Here is a 20,643-nt window from a genome sequence, read left to right on the forward strand (position 1 = left end):
CATTCATGGGTCAGTTATGTCAAACAATGGTGGGGGAATGTTTCAATTAAAGGATCCTGCATGCTTATTACAACTTGGCTCTTCTCGGTGATCTCAGAAATGACCTTGGTGAGTACAATATTATTATTGGTGATCAGAATGATTGCCAAGACAACAAAACTATTTAAAGGTCCCATGACATGGTGCTCTTTGGATGCTTTTATATAGACCTTAGTGGTCCCCTAATACTGTATCTGAAGTCTCTTTTTTATAGACCTTTGTGGTCCCCTAATACTGTATCTGAAGTCTCTTTTATATAGACCTTAGTGGTCTCTAATACTGTATCTGAAGTCTCTTATATAGACCTTAGTGGTCTCTAATACTGTATCTGAAGTCTCTTTTATATAGGCCTTAGTGGTCCCCTAATACTATATCTGAAGTCTCTTTTATATAGACCTTAGTGGTCCCCTAATACTGTATCTGAAGTCTCTTTTATATAGACCTTAGTGGTCCCCTAATACTGTATCTGAAGTCTCTTTTTTATAGACCTTTGTGGTCCCCTAATACTGTATCTGAAGTCTCTTTCCCGAAATTCAGCCTGGGTGCAGAATTACAGCCACTAGAGCCAGTCCCACAATGAGCTTTCCTTAGGATGTGCCATTTCTGTGTCTGTAGCTATTGAGGAGGGAGGGGTTTGCCTTGACCAACTGCCACTTTGCTTGTTTGAAAGCCATGATGTCTCTCTCTCATGGGTGGGCCAAATTCTCTGGGCGGGCAAAGCAGAGAAAGGGGAGGTAACCTTGCTCCTTATGACCTCATAAGGAGAAGATTCCAGATCGGCCCATCTGAACTTTAATTTTCTCAAAGGCAGAGCAGGATACCCAGGGCTCGGTTTACACCTATCACCATTCCTAGCCACTGGGGGACCATAGGCAGACTGGGGGAACTCATTAATGTTAAAAAACCTCATAAAGTGAAAATGTCATGCCATGGGACCTTTAATAATTCAATTGACGACATAGAAATTCTCACTGCAGAGATCCATTCTGTTCACCATCTGGACCCTTCAGTGGTCCATTGGCGCAGACCACAGAGAGCAGTTCTGCTGCAGAACAGGCCATGATGTTTGGAAAGTGAATAACCTCACACATGATCCAATTGATCAAAATCTAAATCCTATTATCCTAGATAAACACTGTAATTCCTTGAAAACCTTTTCACTTGGGTACCAGTTCTATCTGGAAGCTTTCTTTCTGTAGGTGAGCACAGTACCTGAAGAAGATGTCCCTGGGTTGGCGGCTGGAGTTGGGGTGCACCAGTTGCTCCTTTAGCTGCTCCAGGGAGCAGTTGTAGACGTAGACTGGACACTTCAATTGGCTGCTGTCACTGGTACTCTGGTGGGAAACCTGCCTGCTGAAGCTGATGTGAAAATTGGCCTTCTGTGGTTCAGAGAACTGGACTCCTTCTTTTTCTCCCAGATCTGGGAGAGTAAGAAAAGTCAAATTTATCAGCACTACCTGGTGTGTGTTAAACACATGTGGTAACAATGTAATTTATCAGTGTGGTAACAGTAAACAAGTGTGTGGCGTTGCTTAACTTTGTCCCTTGACCCATTCTTGACTGAAATACACAAATTTGGTTTTGACTACAACTCTGGACAAAAGCATGAGACCGACCTGAGCCTGGGGTCTCTGTCCCGGTCTCTGTCTCCGACCCTCTGCTGTCCCAGCTGTCCTGGTCCAGGGTTAGTGAATCAGCGGGCCCAGTCTGTCCCTCGGGACGCGGTGAGAGCACAGGGGACCTGGCGGTTAAGTGTCCACTGCTGGAGCTCCTTGGCAGACTGAGGCCGGACTCAGACCTCAGACTCTCCAGCCCACCGGTGGAGCCGGACAGGGAGTCGGCCTGAGATTTGTGGCCGGGAGTCAGAGTGTCGTCCTCCTGCGTGCTGATGTTACTCTGAGGCTCTGTCTCCAGCCCGGACGCCATCAACATCAAAACATCTGCAAAATGAACACAGTAGCCGCATGTATCTCTTGTGTAGAAGAAAATGAATAACCCAACAGTTTTAGTCTCATTTTATTGTGAAATCAAATTTCCTGTTCACTGATTCCTGATTCCTGTTATTTTCTCTGATCAATAAACTTTTAGTGTTTCCTGTGTTAAAGGTGCAGTAGTTAAGACTTACAAAACTAACTTTCTGTCATATTTGCTGAAACTGAAACTATGTTCGAGTAGAACTACATGAAGCAGGTAATTTAAAAAAAAATCTGGCTCCTCTGGCACCACCTACAGCCTGTATTGTGATTTGCAAAAATCCACTGCTCCCTGTTCAGATGCACCAATCAGGGCCAGGGGGGTGTCTAACTATGTGTCAATCACTGCTCAGGCACACGCATTTCATAGCGTCCTCCCTTCCCCCGCGCATGGGTTTTCCTCCCCTTCCCCACTCTTCACACGCGCTCTATCGTGTACAGCTCTCCATTGTGGGGGGAGGGCTTTTGGGCTTTAGCAGAAAGGGGGGAGGGACTGAGAAGTTGTCGATGTTCAAATTTCTACAGCACCTTTAATTAAGTCTCCAGCGGTGTTCACACCTCATTTAAACAAAGGACCATTTTTCAATAGTTTGAGCAGACAGTATTGGGTCAATGCAAATCTACTTAGATAGTTTTGTGAGTGAATGTCTTCTCAGCTTGTGTTTATTCTGTTGTTTCCTGTAACCTTGTATGAAATGGATAGAAAACTCATTCTGGTCAGAGAGAATCCTACAGCTTCTTGAGAACTTCTGCCTGCACTGCCCAGTGAATAAAACTCATCTGAACCAGCCACTGAACTGGACCAGAGAGAACTTTTTCTGTGTTCAAAACCTAAGAACCACATCATAGTAAACACAATGCCAGGTGTACCTGTGAAGGAAGCAGGCAGGAAGGTGAGGATTATCTGCTGGGAGCTGATGTACTTGGCATAGCACCTCCACTGTGGCGCAGAGTAGCTCCTCTCCCCCAGCAAGGGCTCTTCATCCACAAGGTCTGCATTACTGAAACTCTACCAAGACCCAGAGGAAACACATGTTTAGATTATTACTGCAGTTGTTAGGAATACACATAGCTCCTTGTTACATCTCCCAAAGCAGATTTCCAATGGAAAAATATTTTTTAGCCAGTGTCTGGGACTCAATATTTAAAACTTTGTCTGATATTCTGGGACATGCCGTCAAAGACATTATGCAGCACCTAAAACTGGAAAAACTCAGATATACATTGCGTGGTTCCGTTGAAACATTTTGTAAGACTTGGCAACCCTTCACTGATATTGTAGAAGCTATAGGCAATAAATATCCCCTTGGCCTTTACTTTAACTCTATGGGCCCTATTTTAACAATCTAAGCGCACGGCGCAGGTCTGTTTAGGGCGTATCCAAATCCACTTTTGCTAGTTTGACGGCGGAAAAAAGGGTCTGTGTGCCGGGCGCATGGTTCACAAGGGTTGTACTTAGTGTCTTCATTAATTCATAGGTGTGTTTTGGGTGTAACATGCAATAAACCAATCAGAGGGCTAGATTTACTAACACTAGCGCAGTTTGCGCTGCGTCCGTTTATGCGAGTTCGGTAATAGCGCACGCTATGCTTCCACAGTTTGCGTAGTATTTATCAACCCTGACACCCATCAGGCAATCAGCGTCTTTCTCCGCCCACTATACCGTAAATTGCGCTGTAGCAAAGCGGTACTGGTGCTATGATATGGCTGAGTGCAGACTGCGATATTCCCACTGCTGATGCTATGACTGTTTGAAATGATCCTGATGCCAATATTTGTAATGTAGCGAGGACTTTAACAACTGCTGCAATGGGATGTGAACGCTGAGTGGGAGATTCAATTTCATCTTTGATTTCTTCCAGTAACTCTAATATTGCATGTCTGCTTGATCTGTAACGCTAAATTATGTTGTGTTCACTGACAAAGTGTGATTCTTCTGTTAAAAATATTTTCAGCCTCGCCTATGTCTTCGTCTTGCTCAAATTGCTGTTGCCATTTCACCAGCGGCATAAAGGTCTACGAGGAAACTCGATTGCGGCTGGTTTAAAGAGGCGGAGAATTTCCCCCGCAGAATAGAGGCGCGCTCTTACTGACAGTCTTTGTAAATACCACGGAATATATAATTAGGTGCACTTTGCACTTATCCTCCCACCTTTTTGGGTGGAACTCCCACTTTCCCCACGACCCTCCCATGAGCGCATATTGAAAGCGCAACTTGTCTCTTCTCGCTCATGTGGCAGACAATCTGCGATTTTACCCAAGTGCGCCCTGTTTGTAAATAGCCCGCATCGGTTACGTCCGTCTTTGCACGCCCATGGGTGCAAAGATGGGCTCAGGTGCATTTGCTATTTAAATGACGCGGTCGCTGGACGGGAAATTGACAACTGCGTCGGTCTTAAACTAGCAAAGACACTTGCGTCGGGCTTTGCACTGCGCCGGGTGCAAGACAGGGCCCCATAGCTATGATAAGTATTTGAGGTGTGGTGTCAATAAGTAGGTGGGTGCGCTTTGTTCTTTTATTATTATCTAATCTGATTATCTATCATACAGGACCTATTGTGTTGGTGTCAGTCTATGTAAGTGTTTTTGTAAAACTATTTCTGACCTTTAATCTGTTAGTGCCAGGTAGATGAATATATAATAATTAAATATAAAACATATGTAATGAATACATAAAAAATATAAAATCTAATTCTGTACTATATATAATGTATATGAACGTGCATGACTGATTTAGGATTAACGCTTGAATGTGTGTTCTTTGATGGCTGGGTTACCTGTAAAGTGCTGGTAGATCCCATCACCTCTTTGCTGCTGCCAGTGGTGTGGAACGACGTCATGGTGTCCTGTCTGTCTGGAGGCTTCACACACTCCTCTGACAAAACACAAGAGGCAGAAATTGAGACACATTAGGAGTAATCCATATCCACGACGTTCCACTTCTGGGATTGTACCGATGTTGCCAGAAATTCCACCGGCGGTCCCTCTTTTCGGCCGGATGTCCGATACCTTACGCTTTCTTTGTGCTGGCGTTCTAAACTGCGGTGGATTTATGAGGACTATGGTTAACTGTTCCTCAGATCTCTGCAGAGTAAATCCAGACAGCTAGCTAGACTCTCTGTCCAATCTGAGTTTTCTGTTGCACGACTAAAACAACTTTTAAAAGTACACATGTTCCACCAAAACAAGTTCCTTCCTGAGGCTATTTTGCAGCGGCACCGTTGCTCCGTCCGGCGCTTTGCACCGCCCAAGACGATTGTGATTGGTTTAAAGAAATGCCAATAAACCAGAGCACGTTTTTCTCCCATGCAGGAATGCTGTGTGGACTAGCCGCAGCGCTGTGGAGGAAGGTCTGGCAATGTGAGATTACATTAGAAGAGACAGCGGCTCATCAGGAAACCCTTCCTGCATCGGATCAAAATAAATAAAAACAGAAGGTACATGTCATCGCCTGAAAGCTAGGGCTGTCCCAATCAGCCTTTTTCCTCCGGTAACGTTAGCTGTTAGCAGGGTTAGCATGGCAGCGGGATCACTTTACTGGCTGTGTCTCAATTGTGTTTGCGAGTAACCAACTCGGGTACTCTAGCTATATAATTCAATGGGAGTGTGCAAATGTTGGAATGACATAAAATGCCTGTCCCTAGTGGCTGTGATAAATTAGCCTGAAGCTAATGCTTACCTGTTCAAGAGGAAATTAGTCAACTCGGCGTCCTTTTGGGCTCCAAGCTGTCTCCATCTTTCAAATACATCTCCAATATTTACCCAGGGTTTGTTAGGTCTCTAGTCACGCAACTGTTAGAAACATGCCATTTTTTTTTTAGGTTGGGTAAAATCTATCTTCGTTGATCCCTGTTTGCTGCTTCCATGGCTGTACTAATGCTACAGCTCTAGCATGCTGGGTTTACGTTTTTACAGGTATATCTGGCAACCCGGCCTGGCTGTCAAACTGGGCAGATGATAACAACACACAGGCCAAAACGCAAACAGAAATTCCATCACGGAACGGAAATTTCAAAAAGGATTGTCAGAAAAGATAGTATATCAAGTTTCCTTAATATCTGATGACGCACTGGGGTCATTTTTGGATTTTTACAGTAAATACATTACATAATAGACCTTTAATACATTTCATTTAATAAGGAGTCTTTTCTCTCAACACCAAAACAGTCCTCTTTAGGATCTCAGCAAACCCGCTGGACAACGAAAACTACACTTGAGTCAATCTATGATAAAAAAAAATTTAAAAAAAACTAAACTTAGCGACGCAACACTAGAGAACCTTTCCTGCTTCGGTCCCCCTACAGGTTGCAAGCGGAATTGTCCATTACATTACATTGTCCAGTTCATTCGAACTACAGATCCGCTACCCGATCTGGCAAACTTGCATAATGTAATGGACAATTCCGCTTCCAACCTGTAGGGGGACCGAAGCAGGAAAAGTTCTCTGCTGTTGCTTTAATAGTCAAAGTTTTTTCTTCTTTTGTTTACCGATGTCGGCTCCAGGGAATAACAGCCTGAAGGCGTGGTTAAGAAGTGTGGAGAATTAGAGTAATCCGCTTCTGTAAAACGGATGACTAAAGTTTCAGTCACACCGACCAGACAGCCGACCCTCGGCAGAAAAAGGCAATTGGACTGATCAGTCTCCCTGAATTGGTCAAAAAAGTTCCTCGAAACACACCAAAGTGACGAGACGTAATACGTCTCCATAACAGCAGGCGGTGCTAATCTGTATTGTCGCCCAAAAATGAAAACCGGCAGCTGATTGGACGAACGCGTCACGTGGGTCCGGCTTCTCCGGAAATTCAAAGACAGACTGTCATGGCGGCTTGTTCAGAATACGATTTTACTAAAATAGTTCACCGAAACGTGTTTCTGAAAACATTTTAAGCGAGAAATAGGCCATGCAGTTGCTGAATCTGTCTTCTTTTCAGATTGACAATGCTCCTACAGTCAGTTTAAAAGATTTTCGTCAGATTTTGAAAGGCTAGTCACGCTCATCCCGCTCCTGGTTTCCGGGTTAGCACTCCACCAATCAGATTGTCGATGTCATATCGGCCAAAATGAAGGCCGACGGCCACTCGGACGGACAACAGCACGGAACACATCGAACAGACTCGAGTCGCTGACCTTGCCAGACTGTCCAACGGCCGATTGCTGTGTCTCAGGCTTAAGAAAGACGGCCTTTCACCATCAACGGTCGCTGCCTGTTGCCAATTGGCTGGAATAGTGTTTTGGGGTTCGCGCACTCCTTTCAGTTTGTTTTCCAATTACACGCGCTGTGTATGAACACCAGTTTCTTTTTCAGCGCACACAGAAACTAGAGAGCTAGGTGAGCGTGAGGAGGTATTCGCTGAATTTGACAAAAAAAAAAAAAAAAAATATTGGATTTACATCATTTACTATACCTTTAATAACAGGTAAGGAGAAAGGAGCAACGTGGCCGTCTCGCTCTCGTTCCAAGATGTGGTGCATGAAGGAGCCGTGGTCGCTGGGGGCTAACGGGATCTCTCGGTCGCTGAGCTCGTGCTCCAGGCTGCTGTGGAAGAGGCTGAGCAGCAGCTCGTTGGACAGACAGGGGGAGCCGTGAATCTGCTCCTCCGTCTCCACTGCTACACACAGGAAGGGGAAGACACAGGTGACAACAAGGAACACGCACGGTTTCTAAATATTAAATCTATCCGGTCGCTGACTTTATTAGAAAAAGGTTCAAATTTGAAGTAGATCCGTATGTATTTTGTGAGGTGGCTGATGTGACTTTGGAACACATGTTCTCTTTTTTGCCCTGTGTCCAACAGCTTCTGGTCCGAGCTACATGATTGGCTGTCACTTAGGATTGATAACAACTTTCGATCACACATCCTCTTTTATATGGATACTATAGATTCCTCATTATCTGATAGAGTTAATATGATTGCTCTCATGGGTAAATATCATATTCATTGCAGTAAGTGGAGATGTTCCAAGCCTTTCTTTGTTTGGTTTAAACATTTTAAATTGTTTTTAATGTGGTTTCTAGTAAAATTGCAAGACAAATGTGTAGTGACACATCTAGGAAATCACTGTTTTTGAGTCATTGCCCCCTTTTTGTTGTTGTTTTTGCTTAGGGGATTCTTCTCTTTCTTGTACATTGACAACATTTGCATTGAATCTACTCAGGTATATTTTCACTCCCCTTCGAGAGTTTTGTATGTTGTTGTTTTTAGTCAAAGGCTCTGTTTACACGAATACACTCACGGGTGAAAACGGCAAAATATTTTATCAGATGTGCCTTTCATTTAGACGGCATTTCTGGGGCTTAAAAACGCAAAGTGAAACCACCATCCAGAGTGGAAATCTTAAAAATGCTCCACCGTCGCATTCCCGTCTAAAGGTTAAAAAACAGACTGTGTGTGTGTGTGTGTGTGTGTGTGTGTGTGTGTGTGTGTGTGTGTGTGTGTGTGTGTGTGTGTGTGTGTGTCGCGCGTGTGTGTGTGTGCGCGCATTGTTTGGAGCAATAACTCCACCTCCTCGTCTGTCCAGACAAAATTGTCAGCTTTTGTTGTTCGCTTGGGAGAGGAGAGGGAGAGAGGAGGAGAAGAGGGAGACAAGTAGAAGAAAGGTTCTACACAGGCGCGCAGACTTGGTGGATTGCATTTCACACTTCCACTTTTGCATCACCATATGCACCCAGATTTCCCCCCCAATAACGCTCGTCTAAACGGAGAATAAAAAGTGAGAACGCAACGCCACTTTTGCGTTTTCTCTTCAGATCGTTTCCGTCTAAACATAGCCAAAGTCTACAGGAAAAGGTTGTATTTCATGATGGATGTATATCATTCTCATTGTTGAAGTGAACTGGGCAGATGGAGCGTCTGATTGTCGTACCTGTACTGAATGTAAGGAAGAAGAGCTCAACCTGCTGGCATTTTGGGAGCAGCTGAATGAGGTCAAACTGGAAGGGAACCATGTGAATGCTGTCCTCTGAGGCCAGGGCTTCTCCTACACACACACACACACACACACACACACACACACACACACACACACACACACACACACACACACACACACACACACACACACACACACACACACACACACACACACACACACACACACACACAGACACACACACACACACACACACACACACACACAGGAAATAATCCATCCTTCAATTTATAACAGCTTTTCCTTTCAAATACAGCAATACACATATTTGACATCGCAGAGATTGGGAAATATGACAGAGCCAGTAGCTGAAGGGGACAGGTATTAGTACAACACAAAATATATTGGTACTAATAAACTAATAAATATATTGGTATATATTGGTACCCTTTGCTTTTTTTGATAACTCTGCAAACCCTTGGTGTTCTCTCAATGAGCTTCATGAGGTAGTCACCTGAAATGGTTTTCACTTCACAGGTGTGCTTTTTCAGGGTTAATTAGTGGATTTTTTTCCCTTATTAATAAAAAAGCAAAGGGTGGCTACTTTGAAGAATCTAAAATATAAGACATGTTTTCAGTTATTTCACACTTTTTGTTAAGTACATAATTCCATATGTGTTCATTCATAGTTTTGATACCTTCAGTGAGAATCTACAATGTAAATAGTCATGAAAATAAAAGGAAACGCATTTGAATGAGAAGGTGTGTCCAAACTTTTGGCCTGTACTGTAACTAAGTACATTCACTCAAATACTGTACTCAAGTATAATTAAGTTATTTATGCTTTACTTGCCTTACTATGCTACCTTACACTTTTACTCCACTACACGAGGGGAATACTGTTTTCATCTGGCAGGTATAGTTAGTAGTTACTTTACAAATTAAGACTTTATAGACATAACTGTGATGAGTAAATAAAATAGGTTTTCTTATTGGTTATTGTACCCACCAGTATATGTTGCTTACTCATTAATGAATCAGTAATAATAATTCAAATTATTATATAATTAATAGTATAACCATTTTTTCTGCATAGTGAATACTTCTGCTTTTATACTACACTATTATAACACTTTGCAAATGTTACTTAAAGACTTTGGTCCTATTTTCAACACAGAATTTTAACTTTTGTCAGAGAGTTTCTACGGTGTGCTTTTGTGGTGCTGCTACCTGAGGGACCTGAATACACCATCTGAGAATTTACTGTATGTCCAGTGTCAAGTAACATTGTAGGAAATGTGAGATGTCTGATTACCTCTCCCATCCTTGAGTCCAGCTGGCAGTGAGCAGACCTGGTCCTTATTCTGACACAGTTGGCTCAAATACTCAAAGGTCATCATGGTGGACATACAGACCAGATCCCTTGGGAAGATCTACAACAACAACACAGCAGATCACCATGGTGGACATACAGACCAGATCCCTTGGAAAGATCTACAACAACAACAACACAGCAGATCACCATGAAACAACCTGATAGGTCTTAAAATATCCTCACGTACAGATAACAACAGTAAACTGAGCTCTCTTCACGCACACACAGTGATTTAGGCTGCGTTCAGACAGCCTGCGTCAGCCGTCCGACGGTTCTGCTACAACACAGGTCTTTCCATTCATTTTTAATGGGGGTAGTGTGTTTAGGCTGCGGTGGGGGTTGCTGCAGGGGGGACACTCAAAAAAGCGCAGCGGGCGTTTGGGGAAAAGTTGAGACCGACTCAACTTTTGGAGAAACGCAACCCCACGTCAGGCTGTGGTGGCCAATCATGTAACAAGAGATCAGACTTGTCTTGAGCTCTGGTTTTAGGCGGTCTGAGAGCCCCGTACAGGAAACAGGAAACATCACTGCCTCTATCGCTGCCACAGGAAAGTTTTAATACACTATGAGGGAAAAAAAACGAAACACAAACACTAAACTGCCTGGGAGTTTGTGTAATGGCTGAATGTTTTCTGCAACAATAAAGCACTCGCTATGTCTCACTCGTCTCTTTTCTCTCTCCTTTGTTGGTAGGTTTAAGAACACAACAGGACGTCACGCAAATGGGCCGTTTCATTGACTCTCCCCCCGCCGCACAACCCTGCAGCAAATCGCCGGATCGCTTTTTTTGGTCTGACTGCCCAGGTCCCCCAGCTCTTTTTTTACAGTGAACGGGTGTGTGGACGGACTGCCCCTCTGGGACTAGCTGCTGTGTAAACAAGCTATACACACTGCTTGAGGGATCTCCTGGTACTTGAGGCCCTGGAAGTGGCGATGGTGGTCCATGCAGTTCATCACTATGCCGCTCTGCGGTTCCACCCAGCACTCGGTCACCAGGTTCAGTTCCGTGTCCATGTCCACGGCCTCCACCTCTGTGTCGTTGTCGTCATCGGTGGAGAAGCTGGAGTCCCATGAAAGACAGAAGACAACAGACTGACAAAATGTACATGATGCCAGCGTTCGCGGAGGAGGGTCGGTGTGAATGCCAAGGTAAGCAGGCCATACATCAGAGTTAAAGCCACTGTACATTTTGTGTAGAACAGTGGTGGGATTTCCCAAACTGAATTAATCCTGCACATATAAACACAAAACTGTTTTGCTCAATCGTGTTGTAACTAAGACATCTGCTGAAAAAAATTATTTTATTCATTGGCATGATTGCCGTAATGTTTAGTTCAAAATCATCCAAAAAACCAAAGTACGAAGAAATAGTGGACCAGACGTAAGCTTTTATTTTGAAAAGTGGAAGCTCGGGGAAGGAATCAGGCGGGAGGGCATAAGACGGGAGGGAATGAGACGGGAGGCTCCAGGCTGTACAAATATAGGACGAAGCTTCCGGGTCTGAAAAGTGAAGCCAATGTGGAAGTGCCGTAAACCTGCATTATATCCAACTTCCAGCAGGGGGCAACTCCACTGGCTCCAAAAACAAGTCCATTCCTATAGAAGTCTATGAGAAAATGAGCCTACTTCTCACTTGATTTATTACCTCAGTACACATTTTCATAACGAGTTCATGGTCTCAATCGCTAGTTTCAAGTCTTTCTCTATACAGCATGCTGTTCATTTAGTAAATGATGGGCCCATTTATTTTAAAGTAGACAATAACGATAATACATTTTCATCTTAAACTTTGGCCCTCTCACTGTGCGTTTTCCCTTCAAGTTGGAACACTTTGGTTGCCTAAAAACGTCTTGTTCACCATTCTGCTAAACAAGCTAGCTAACTGTTAGCTACCGCTAGCGTCAGCTGGTAACTTAAGGTAAAGTTTGCCGATGTTCTGTTCTGCCATACATGCAGACGAATGGCTCCAGTATCTGGAGGTTCGCGTTTACCTGCCGCTAAATCTCCACTGGATGACTCGCTTCAGGAGGGTTAAAAATGGCAACTTTCTCTCTTTAGCGTTTAGCTTAGCACAGCACCATTGCAACCGTAAACAACACCGACTTGGCCGTGTCATCTTCCCCAGCTCCAGCTGTTGTTTTTTGTTTCGGTTTTTAAATTATTTTTCCACCAATATTGAGCACTTCATTCTGATTCATTCTCTATTTTACTATGTTTTGAATTGAAAGATTATTTTTTGGGGCATTTTTTCAGCCTTTATTTTGATAGGACAGCAGAAGACATGAAAGGGGAAAGAGAGGGGGGAATGACATGCAGCAAAGGGCCGCAGGTCGGAGTCGAACCTGGGCCCGCTGCGTCGAGGAGTAAACCTCTATATATGGGCGCTTGCTCTACCAACTGAGCTATCCGGGCGCCCTTTACTATGGTTTTGAGTATAGTCTCACTTCCTGTCTTTGTTCTTTATATTTCCTGTTTGTATCTCACTTCTGGTTAGTCACCCTGAAGAAGGCGTGTGTCCCACAATGCGTTGGTGCCTATTTTTTCCCCATTGCTTTGTATTAGCCGCATCAATAAAGGCCAAGTGTGCCTTGGTTGTCATGCTGTTCTGATACTGTGGATTACCCCTGCACCAAAGAGCACCTTGTTAGACTTTTTTCGACCCGTCTTCCCAGACGGCCATATTGCCAAACTCGAGGCTTCAAAACATCATTCCACAAACCAATAGGTGACGTCATGGCTACTACGGCCACTATTTTTACTGTCTATGGTTGGAATCAAAACCTGTAGACCGGGCATCACCAAATGACGGACTGCAGTCTGGACCTGGACGGAGTGACAGTTCAATCCAGACCCACGAGCAAATTCTGATAAATTTGTAAGAATAAATAAAAATCTTTGCGGGGCACTGTTGTTGTCCTCAGTGTCACCACCCCATTCTAATGAATGAGAGGCTGACAGGTGATTACTGCCCGTCTTACCTGTCCTTGGTAGATGTAGAGTGAGGTGGAAACAGGATGTACTGAACAATACAAGAGTCACTCTCTCTGTCCGAATCCCCCGACATGCCCTGAAAAATAGAAATTCAAAATGTAATTCAGCAGAAACAATTAGGAATGTACTGTACATAAACATTACAGCACTGAAGATGAAAATGAACTAAATGGTGCAGCGTCAGCATTTCGTGATGTATGAGATCTGGCGTCCTGCTGTTCCTTACCTTCATTGGCAGCTCGATCACCATGTTAATGATGCCCTCTCCACTGGCAGCAAAGTGAAAGCCTTCTGATATGCGGATCCTACACAGACATCAAGAGGGATTTTTAGGAAACATATTCCACAAAGCTGCTTTATCTCACATTAAACCAAGCCAGCTGCTATGACTTCAAGCATCTACGAGCCAAACAGCATTCAAACTAGCTTGGGAAAACCCTGACGAACTTCCGGCAAATTTGAGATTTGCTCTGCAAGTCAGTCTGGCCAAGAGCCCATTCAAGCCCATTTCCAATTTTTCCAAATCGAGGCACCAATCACAACGGTTGAGGGGGGCTTTACACGATGACGATAGCGCAGCGACGGCGAGCAGCTTTTTGTTTACATTCATCATGACGGCCACCGAAGCGCAGCAACCCGCTGATGCTGCTGTTACGTCACCCAGATCGTCGGTCTGATTGGTTGAAGGACTATCCAATTGCGCCCAGAGGCATTTGAGTGGCGTCCGTTGGCCCCTTTGGAAATGGGCTGTGAATGAACCTTCCACAGACCCACTCTCAGTTACAACTGAGAAGGGTCTGGTGTCAACCAGCCTACGTTCAAACAGCTATAATTCATTAGAATTAGCTGCACTCATTAAATATGAAAACACCAAACAAACGTAGCATCCTGGAATTGTTGTGCTCAGTTTATAATATTGTGTTTATAAAACGTAAAGCACTTTGAATTCCCTCGTTGTTGAAAGGTGCTATACAAAAAAACTGGCCTTGCATAATGTCACAATGTTCTGTTATTTATATTGCTACTATAATCGCCACTGCGCATCATACCAACTGCAATAATTATTATGAAATTAAATATCTGTATCAGTGTTTGTGTGTCCCAACTGGCAGCAGCAGATGGTCCTCACCACTATCACACCAAATGCTTGCTCGGGAGGTGGGAATTGTTGGGTATTTGTAAATGATAAAGTGTGTTCTAGACCTATTCTATCTGTAAAGTGTCCTGAGATAAATTCGGTTATGATTTGACGCTATAAATAAAATTGAACTGAATATGATGTTTTTTTGAAAAATGTTATCCCCTCGTCCTAAAATGCTCATGAATCGATACTTGAGTACTTTGAGTTGAAGCAGCCGCGCTGTGTGTGTACCACCAGCGACGGTCAGCCATACATACCCCACCCCAAAGTTCCTGTACTTTCAGAAAATACTGGCCTCTGATCAGGGACTTTTTGGGGGGGTAAAAAGGCCCCAGAAAATGTCCCCAGAACTTCATTTAGACCCTGGTCCCTGAAATCAAAATGCAGGGGAAAGTTCCTGCGATCAAAAAGCAGCTATAGATTACTTGGGGTGTATTAAATCAAACGTGTGCTCCATCTTAGTTTATACAGGGTTTACAGCACTGTAATACAGCCAATTCACTAACTATAGGTCTCTGTTATACTGATGGAATAAGTGCAGTAGAATATACCAAATGTATCAAAACAAACATGGAGGTGGCATTAAACAATTAAGTAAAGGCCTTTCTAAAGTTACCGCACACTATTTTATAATTTACAGTATTTGTATAAAAAAAAAAAAAAACTTAAGCGACAACACCACCATATACCAGATATCCTTGAGCAAATGTGTTCGTTTTCTGAAACAGACCTCAAATACTACTCGAGTAGGGCGACAACAAGAAACACAAATGATGAACTCACTCGGACAGCATGGACAGGATGTGAGCGACAGCCTGCATGGCCACGGTCAGTCCGTGGCTGCTCTGCACGGCCCACACCCAGCGCTGGTGCAGGAAGTAACGGGACAGCGAGGCCAGGGTGGAGGAGGCGGTCCGGTTGGCTGCCATGCTGAGGGGGACCGAACTGTTGGAGGGCTGAGGAAAGTTCTCCATGTTGAAAATGAAAGGAGTCCGGAAGTCCAACGGCAGCTTCTCATACCTGCAGAGCATCCGAAGTTCGCTTCATTAACATGTGTCCGGCTGGCAGCCTGCTCTCACACGGAGGATACAGTGTGAGGGCTCCTGCACACTGCCTGCGTGGCGTTTTCTATCTCTTTGCACACCAGAAACGGGTATGACGCGGCGCTGCTGCTGCTAGCCTTGTCTGTACACATGTACTGTAGGTTTCCCATTGATAAAATGAAATAATAACGTGTTCTTCAACTTTATTTTTGTCAATATTTTTGTGTTTGCACATATTTCGATATATATATTTTTATATTTCAATTCCCTTTCTGAGATAATAAAGTCCATGTTATTGTTTTATCAGAATCCAATTGAAATACAATTTAAAAAGGAGTTCAACAGATTTTGCTGAATTGTTAAAATGTTAAAAGCATAGGCTATCCTGCAGTCCAGCATCCTGCTTTCTTTCCCCAATTAAAAAGCTGTAGGTGACGTAATTCCAGGGAGGGATGTCAAAACCTAGAGACTTTCAAACATCAAAATGTCATTTATTAAATGTATTTGTGTCAAAATTACATATAAACATCTTTTTGTATTCTATTTTGCCTGGAAACGCTTCCAACACGCTTGCGTGTCACGTGAAATAAAATGCATGCATTTTCGGGGCAGCTCGAGCCGCGCCTGAGACGTGCGTGTCACGCAGGCAGTGTGCAAGCTCTAACCTGTTAACATGGGAGCCGAAATAAAAACGGACACGCCACACAGCTGACACGCTCACGCCACGCAGCCTGTGTGTAGCTGACCTAAGAATGCACGGGTACAGCACCTCAAAAGAGCAGTATACCAAGAAGGACACTGTTGGGGGACAAGCAGTTCAGGTGGAACCAAATATGCCATCTGCAATAGTTGGATAAACCCAAGCAAAAAAGCCCATGGCCGCCACAAGGCGTTTTTGCGATGGCTCCCTTTCGGAAAATGTTCCATAAGCTCGGTCTGAACTTAGAAAAACTGCTTTTAACTTAAGTGCCCCTGATTCTCACCTGTGCCTTTTGGACAATTTAGAATTCTGGTTTTAAACTTGCAAACTTCTACTTGTACTTTAACATAATTGTACTTTCTTTTGTATCCATATTATCCTAATTTATTCATCAAATATTATTTATCAAATTTTCAATTCAAAAAGTTTTAAAGTTTGATTGTCTTTTTATCTTTCTTATGATGGTGTATTCGTTTCTGTGTTCTTGTTTTGTTGTCTTTGTAACTACTCGATGTCATTGGAAATGAGAGCCGCCCCTTAATGATATCTCGTGTTTAAATAAAGGTTGAATGAATGAGGATACATTGTTGGAGCTTTGTCTCTTTACACATCGCAGTCACACTGTAGTCACAGCCAGTTGTGACAATAATTTTAAAAGGTGCAGTAGGTAAGACTTATAAAACTAACTTTCTGTCATATTTGCTGAAACTGACCCTATGTCCAGTAGAACTACACGAAGCAGTAGTAAAAATCTGGCTCCTCTGGCACCACCTACAGCCTGTAGTGCGATTTGCAAAAATCCTCAGCTCCCTGTTCAGATGCACCAATCAGGGCCAGAGGGAGGGTGTCTAACTGCATGTCAATCACTGCTCATGCACACGCATTCATTCTCCCTTGTTGGGAGAGGGGCTTAGGAGACATTTTTGGGCTTTAGTGGAAAGGGGGTGAGGGACTGAGAAGTTGTTGATGTTAAATTATTTTTTTTAAGTCCTGGATCTTCACAATCCTACCTACAGCACCTTTAATTAAGAAATTCTAACAATGCAAGCAAAAAAAAAAGAAAAGGTTTATGACACAGTCCGGCTCCATTTGGTTCCATGTGCAGTTCTGATGCTCTGCTATCATACGCACTGACCTAATGAGCAGCTTCTCCAGAGGCTTGTTGAGCACCACCACACAGGGTCTGTCTGACAGTGCAGGTTTGGGAGCGGGGATGGAGGGAGATTTGGATGGTGATGGATGACCAACTATCTTCCTCTTGGTCTTGGGAGTCGCCTCTTTGTTCTGAACACGATGAGGGAAGCGCAGTTTGAGGATCTGCTCTCGCAGCTCATCTACAATCTGACGGAAAAACACAAAATGTCAGGAGGGGGTTACAGCAAAAACAAATACACCATTCAAATGTTGCCAAAAGAGGTTAAGCTTGTTCAGATACGTTACCAAGTTTCAAACGGCTGCTTTTTCATGAAAATCTGCACCGTATCTAATAATTCTGAGAAAAGATCTCGTAATTATGAGAAAAGTTAAGGTATAGTTATCAATAGGGATGCACCGAATCTTTTTGGCTGGTTGGTTGTAGCGCTATCCTATTACGTGCAGAGAGAATTTGAAAGACAACCGTTTATCCCGCCCCTCGGATTGAGCCCTGTCAATGGTGAGTTCCCAGACCCAACATCTGGATGTGGGTCTGGCTTGTCAGGCTAGTGTAAGTGGGGTTTAAGAACACATTTGTTGTTAAGAACGATTGGTGAATGAGGCCCATTGTCTTTATCAGCAGATGGAGCATAACCAAATGGTCCAAGAAAGATCTAGTAAATCGCCCTTGGGTTGAGATTGTTCAAATTACCTGTTGTTTCAATTATTAATACATGTACTACTACTGTACTGTCTACAGCTGTATTATTTCATTTTCATTTCATTTTTTACAGGAACATTTTTAAAACAACAATTAAGTTACAGTAAAACGGGCCTGGCTCAGTTTAAAAACTGGTTTACAGCAGGTTCCTGTTCTGCAGCAACATAGAACATTGAACACAACTTCGACACATCCACACAAAACATCATTATTGACTAGACAAATAAAAAAACTAAATAAAAACAAATACGAAAAAACAAGACTAAAAACACTACATGAACAATCAGTGTATGCAAGTATGACTATCAAGAAGAAACCGTTTATATGACTTTTTTGAAATATGTGATGGATGATAATGTTCAAATGTGATGGGGAATGTCATTCAAAATTTTGGTGTAAATATAGAAAAAGGATTTCTGACCGTAGTTGTTTTTGTATGAGGGAACTGGAATGAGTGCCTGTGAGACTGACCTAGTGAAACGTACTGGTCTCACATTGTGTGTCGGGAGAAGAACTGTAAGTGCGGGCGAGGAGCTATTTAGAATCTGAAAATAAAATGCAATAGCATGGCTGTTTGCGTAGTTCTGGTTGTGCGTGTAAGCGCACTGCAATGATGAGACCACTTTGGAAGATTACTGTGGATCTTAAGTGCTCGGTAGTATAGTCGTGCTATTGGTTCAGGATTTCCTTATCTTCAAAGCACTATTTTCCACGTTCCACTAAATAAGACAATACGTGGCCTGTGAGGAACACTGAATACAAACAAATGCAGCATGCAATCCAATACATCGTCAGCACAAACCCACAGGCTGGAACCTTCATCTCTCTGACACAGTGTGCACCAAACACTGAACATCATCATGGTCTGGATTGTGCCAGAGTGTCCCTGATACTGTGTTTGACTCTCAGTACCTTGTTTCGAACATGGGCTGGTGTACCAATAGGGAAGCCCAGACGCAGAACCATGCAAGGTGTCTTGGAGATGAGACGGACCAGGTAGAAGGAGGTAGGAGGCTGGTCCGACGAACTGTGGGGACACGATTCATTTAAACCTTTTTGGCGTAACAGATTTCTCATTTCAAAAGAGCTATAAAAAAGTGCTGGGACCTGAAGCAGTGTTATGCAACCATGCTGGCTTGTGACAGCTTTAAACAAGTTATATACCCTCAACATCTTGGCCTTAGCCTCACTGTGGACATGAGTTGTGAGCACTTTGACAAAATAGTCATTTGTCCTTGGATTTAAAGGATTTGTTAAGAGCCTAAAGAGATAGTATCATTTCCCCTTTCACGGGGAAATGAACAGTTGTGGAAGCAAACTCTGAAAAATTACATAACTGTCGCATTTTGTTTTCCCCGTCAGATTTATCTCAGGATCTCTTAAAGGCTGTGTTTCACCCCTGTGAGAAAAAAGTTGTGTGGGAAACCTTTCCCATTTAGGGGGACTTACTTTGAGAAACCTGAAGATGGTAAATCCTGGAATAAACATCAATTACCACCAGCTCCGATCCAAAAATACGGATATCACTTTGATCAATTGAATAATCTTAGTGTCAGAATCCAGTTTAGGAAAAAGCTAAAGTTTCTTCCAGCTCTTGGCCTAATGTGGGGATTTCTTCATCCGTTGTCTCACCTGTATATGAGTTTAACATATGAGTATCCCTCCACCAGCACAAAGCTGCTCCAGTCCCTCAGCAGTGACGTGAGGGCAGAGTGGGAGATGCGACACTGAATGGTGCTGTAGCGTCCGTTGTTTCCAGCTGTGTGCAGGTGTTTGGGGACAGGCCTGGAAGGTCAAAATTAGGAATGTAATGACGGACTGACAGACCGGAATAAACCGGCCAAACAAACGTGGCAGATAGGGCTGGGCGATTTGGAGAAAATCTGATAGGACGATATTCTTGACCAAATACATCGATATCGACATTGCAACGATATTGTAGGGCAGACTATTGGTGCTTTCACAAAATATATTTTACAATGATATTTTAGATATATAATCATCAATAAGTTTCAAGAGAAATTATAGAGAAAAAATTAATTATTTTCCAGCTATATACTATGTTTACATGCATGCACAAAAATAGTGTGGTGTTAAAACAAATCTGCAATTCTTCAATGAGATTCCCTCAAAATGTTTCACAACAGATTTTCTGAGAAAATTGAGTAAGCATGTGCTTGCTATTTTAAATTAAGACAAGGAAATTGTATATCACGATATCTCGATATATGATTTCATCGTGATATGATTCCATTGAAAGACGATAAATTATCATATTGAATTATCGCCCAGCCCTAAAGGCAGATAATAAGCATTGTAAAATATGGAGCTACAGCTACACAAGCCACTGTCTTTGCTGAAATCTATCCCTTTTTATATCTAGTGTAGATATATGTGTGGTCTTAGTGAAGCTGTTCCTGTTGGCTATGGCTGTGCAAATCCTCTTTAAATAGTTAAAACTCAACTATACATTTCTCACATGTCATGTTCAAGGATGATAGCAATGCGATGCATGTGCAGCCATCTCTGCCAGAAGGTGGCATCCATGGAGAGGATGGGCTTCCAATAGGAAGCAAACTGGGATTGAGAGGAGTCTTTGGATCCACTGTGTTGCAAGGACAGGACCTGGGAAAAGAGGAGGTACAGGAGGTACGCA

General features: G+C 43.1%; 1 protein-coding gene across 5 annotated transcripts in view; it reads right to left on the reverse strand.

Moving 5' to 3' along the window:
- The window catches only part of szt2 (SZT2 subunit of KICSTOR complex), a 165,818-nt gene that overhangs the window by 141,204 nt on the left and 3,971 nt on the right, over positions 1-20,643 (reverse strand). For all 5 annotated transcript variants that reach the window (XM_039812482.1, XM_039812483.1, XM_039812481.1 and 2 more), the window contains exons 4-18: positions 20,467-20,612; positions 19,620-19,772; positions 18,900-19,014; positions 17,268-17,473; positions 15,173-15,409; positions 13,475-13,553; positions 13,236-13,324; positions 11,149-11,317; positions 10,198-10,315; positions 8,877-8,990; positions 7,418-7,621; positions 4,790-4,887; positions 2,883-3,021; positions 1,656-1,979; positions 1,252-1,459 (exon numbers count right to left, since the gene is read on the reverse strand). In XM_039812482.1, coding sequence (XP_039668416.1) covers positions 1,252-1,459; positions 1,656-1,979; positions 2,883-3,021; positions 4,790-4,887; positions 7,418-7,621; positions 8,877-8,990; positions 10,198-10,315; positions 11,149-11,317; positions 13,236-13,324; positions 13,475-13,553; positions 15,173-15,409; positions 17,268-17,473; positions 18,900-19,014; positions 19,620-19,772; positions 20,467-20,612 — 2,399 coding nt within the window. The remainder of the gene's footprint in view (positions 1-1,251; positions 1,460-1,655; positions 1,980-2,882; positions 3,022-4,789; positions 4,888-7,417; positions 7,622-8,876; positions 8,991-10,197; positions 10,316-11,148; positions 11,318-13,235; positions 13,325-13,474; positions 13,554-15,172; positions 15,410-17,267; positions 17,474-18,899; positions 19,015-19,619; positions 19,773-20,466; positions 20,613-20,643) is intronic.

This window comes from Perca fluviatilis, chromosome 9 (assembly GCF_010015445.1).
Source record: "Perca fluviatilis chromosome 9, GENO_Pfluv_1.0, whole genome shotgun sequence".
NCBI lineage: Eukaryota > Metazoa > Chordata > Actinopteri > Perciformes > Percidae > Perca > Perca fluviatilis.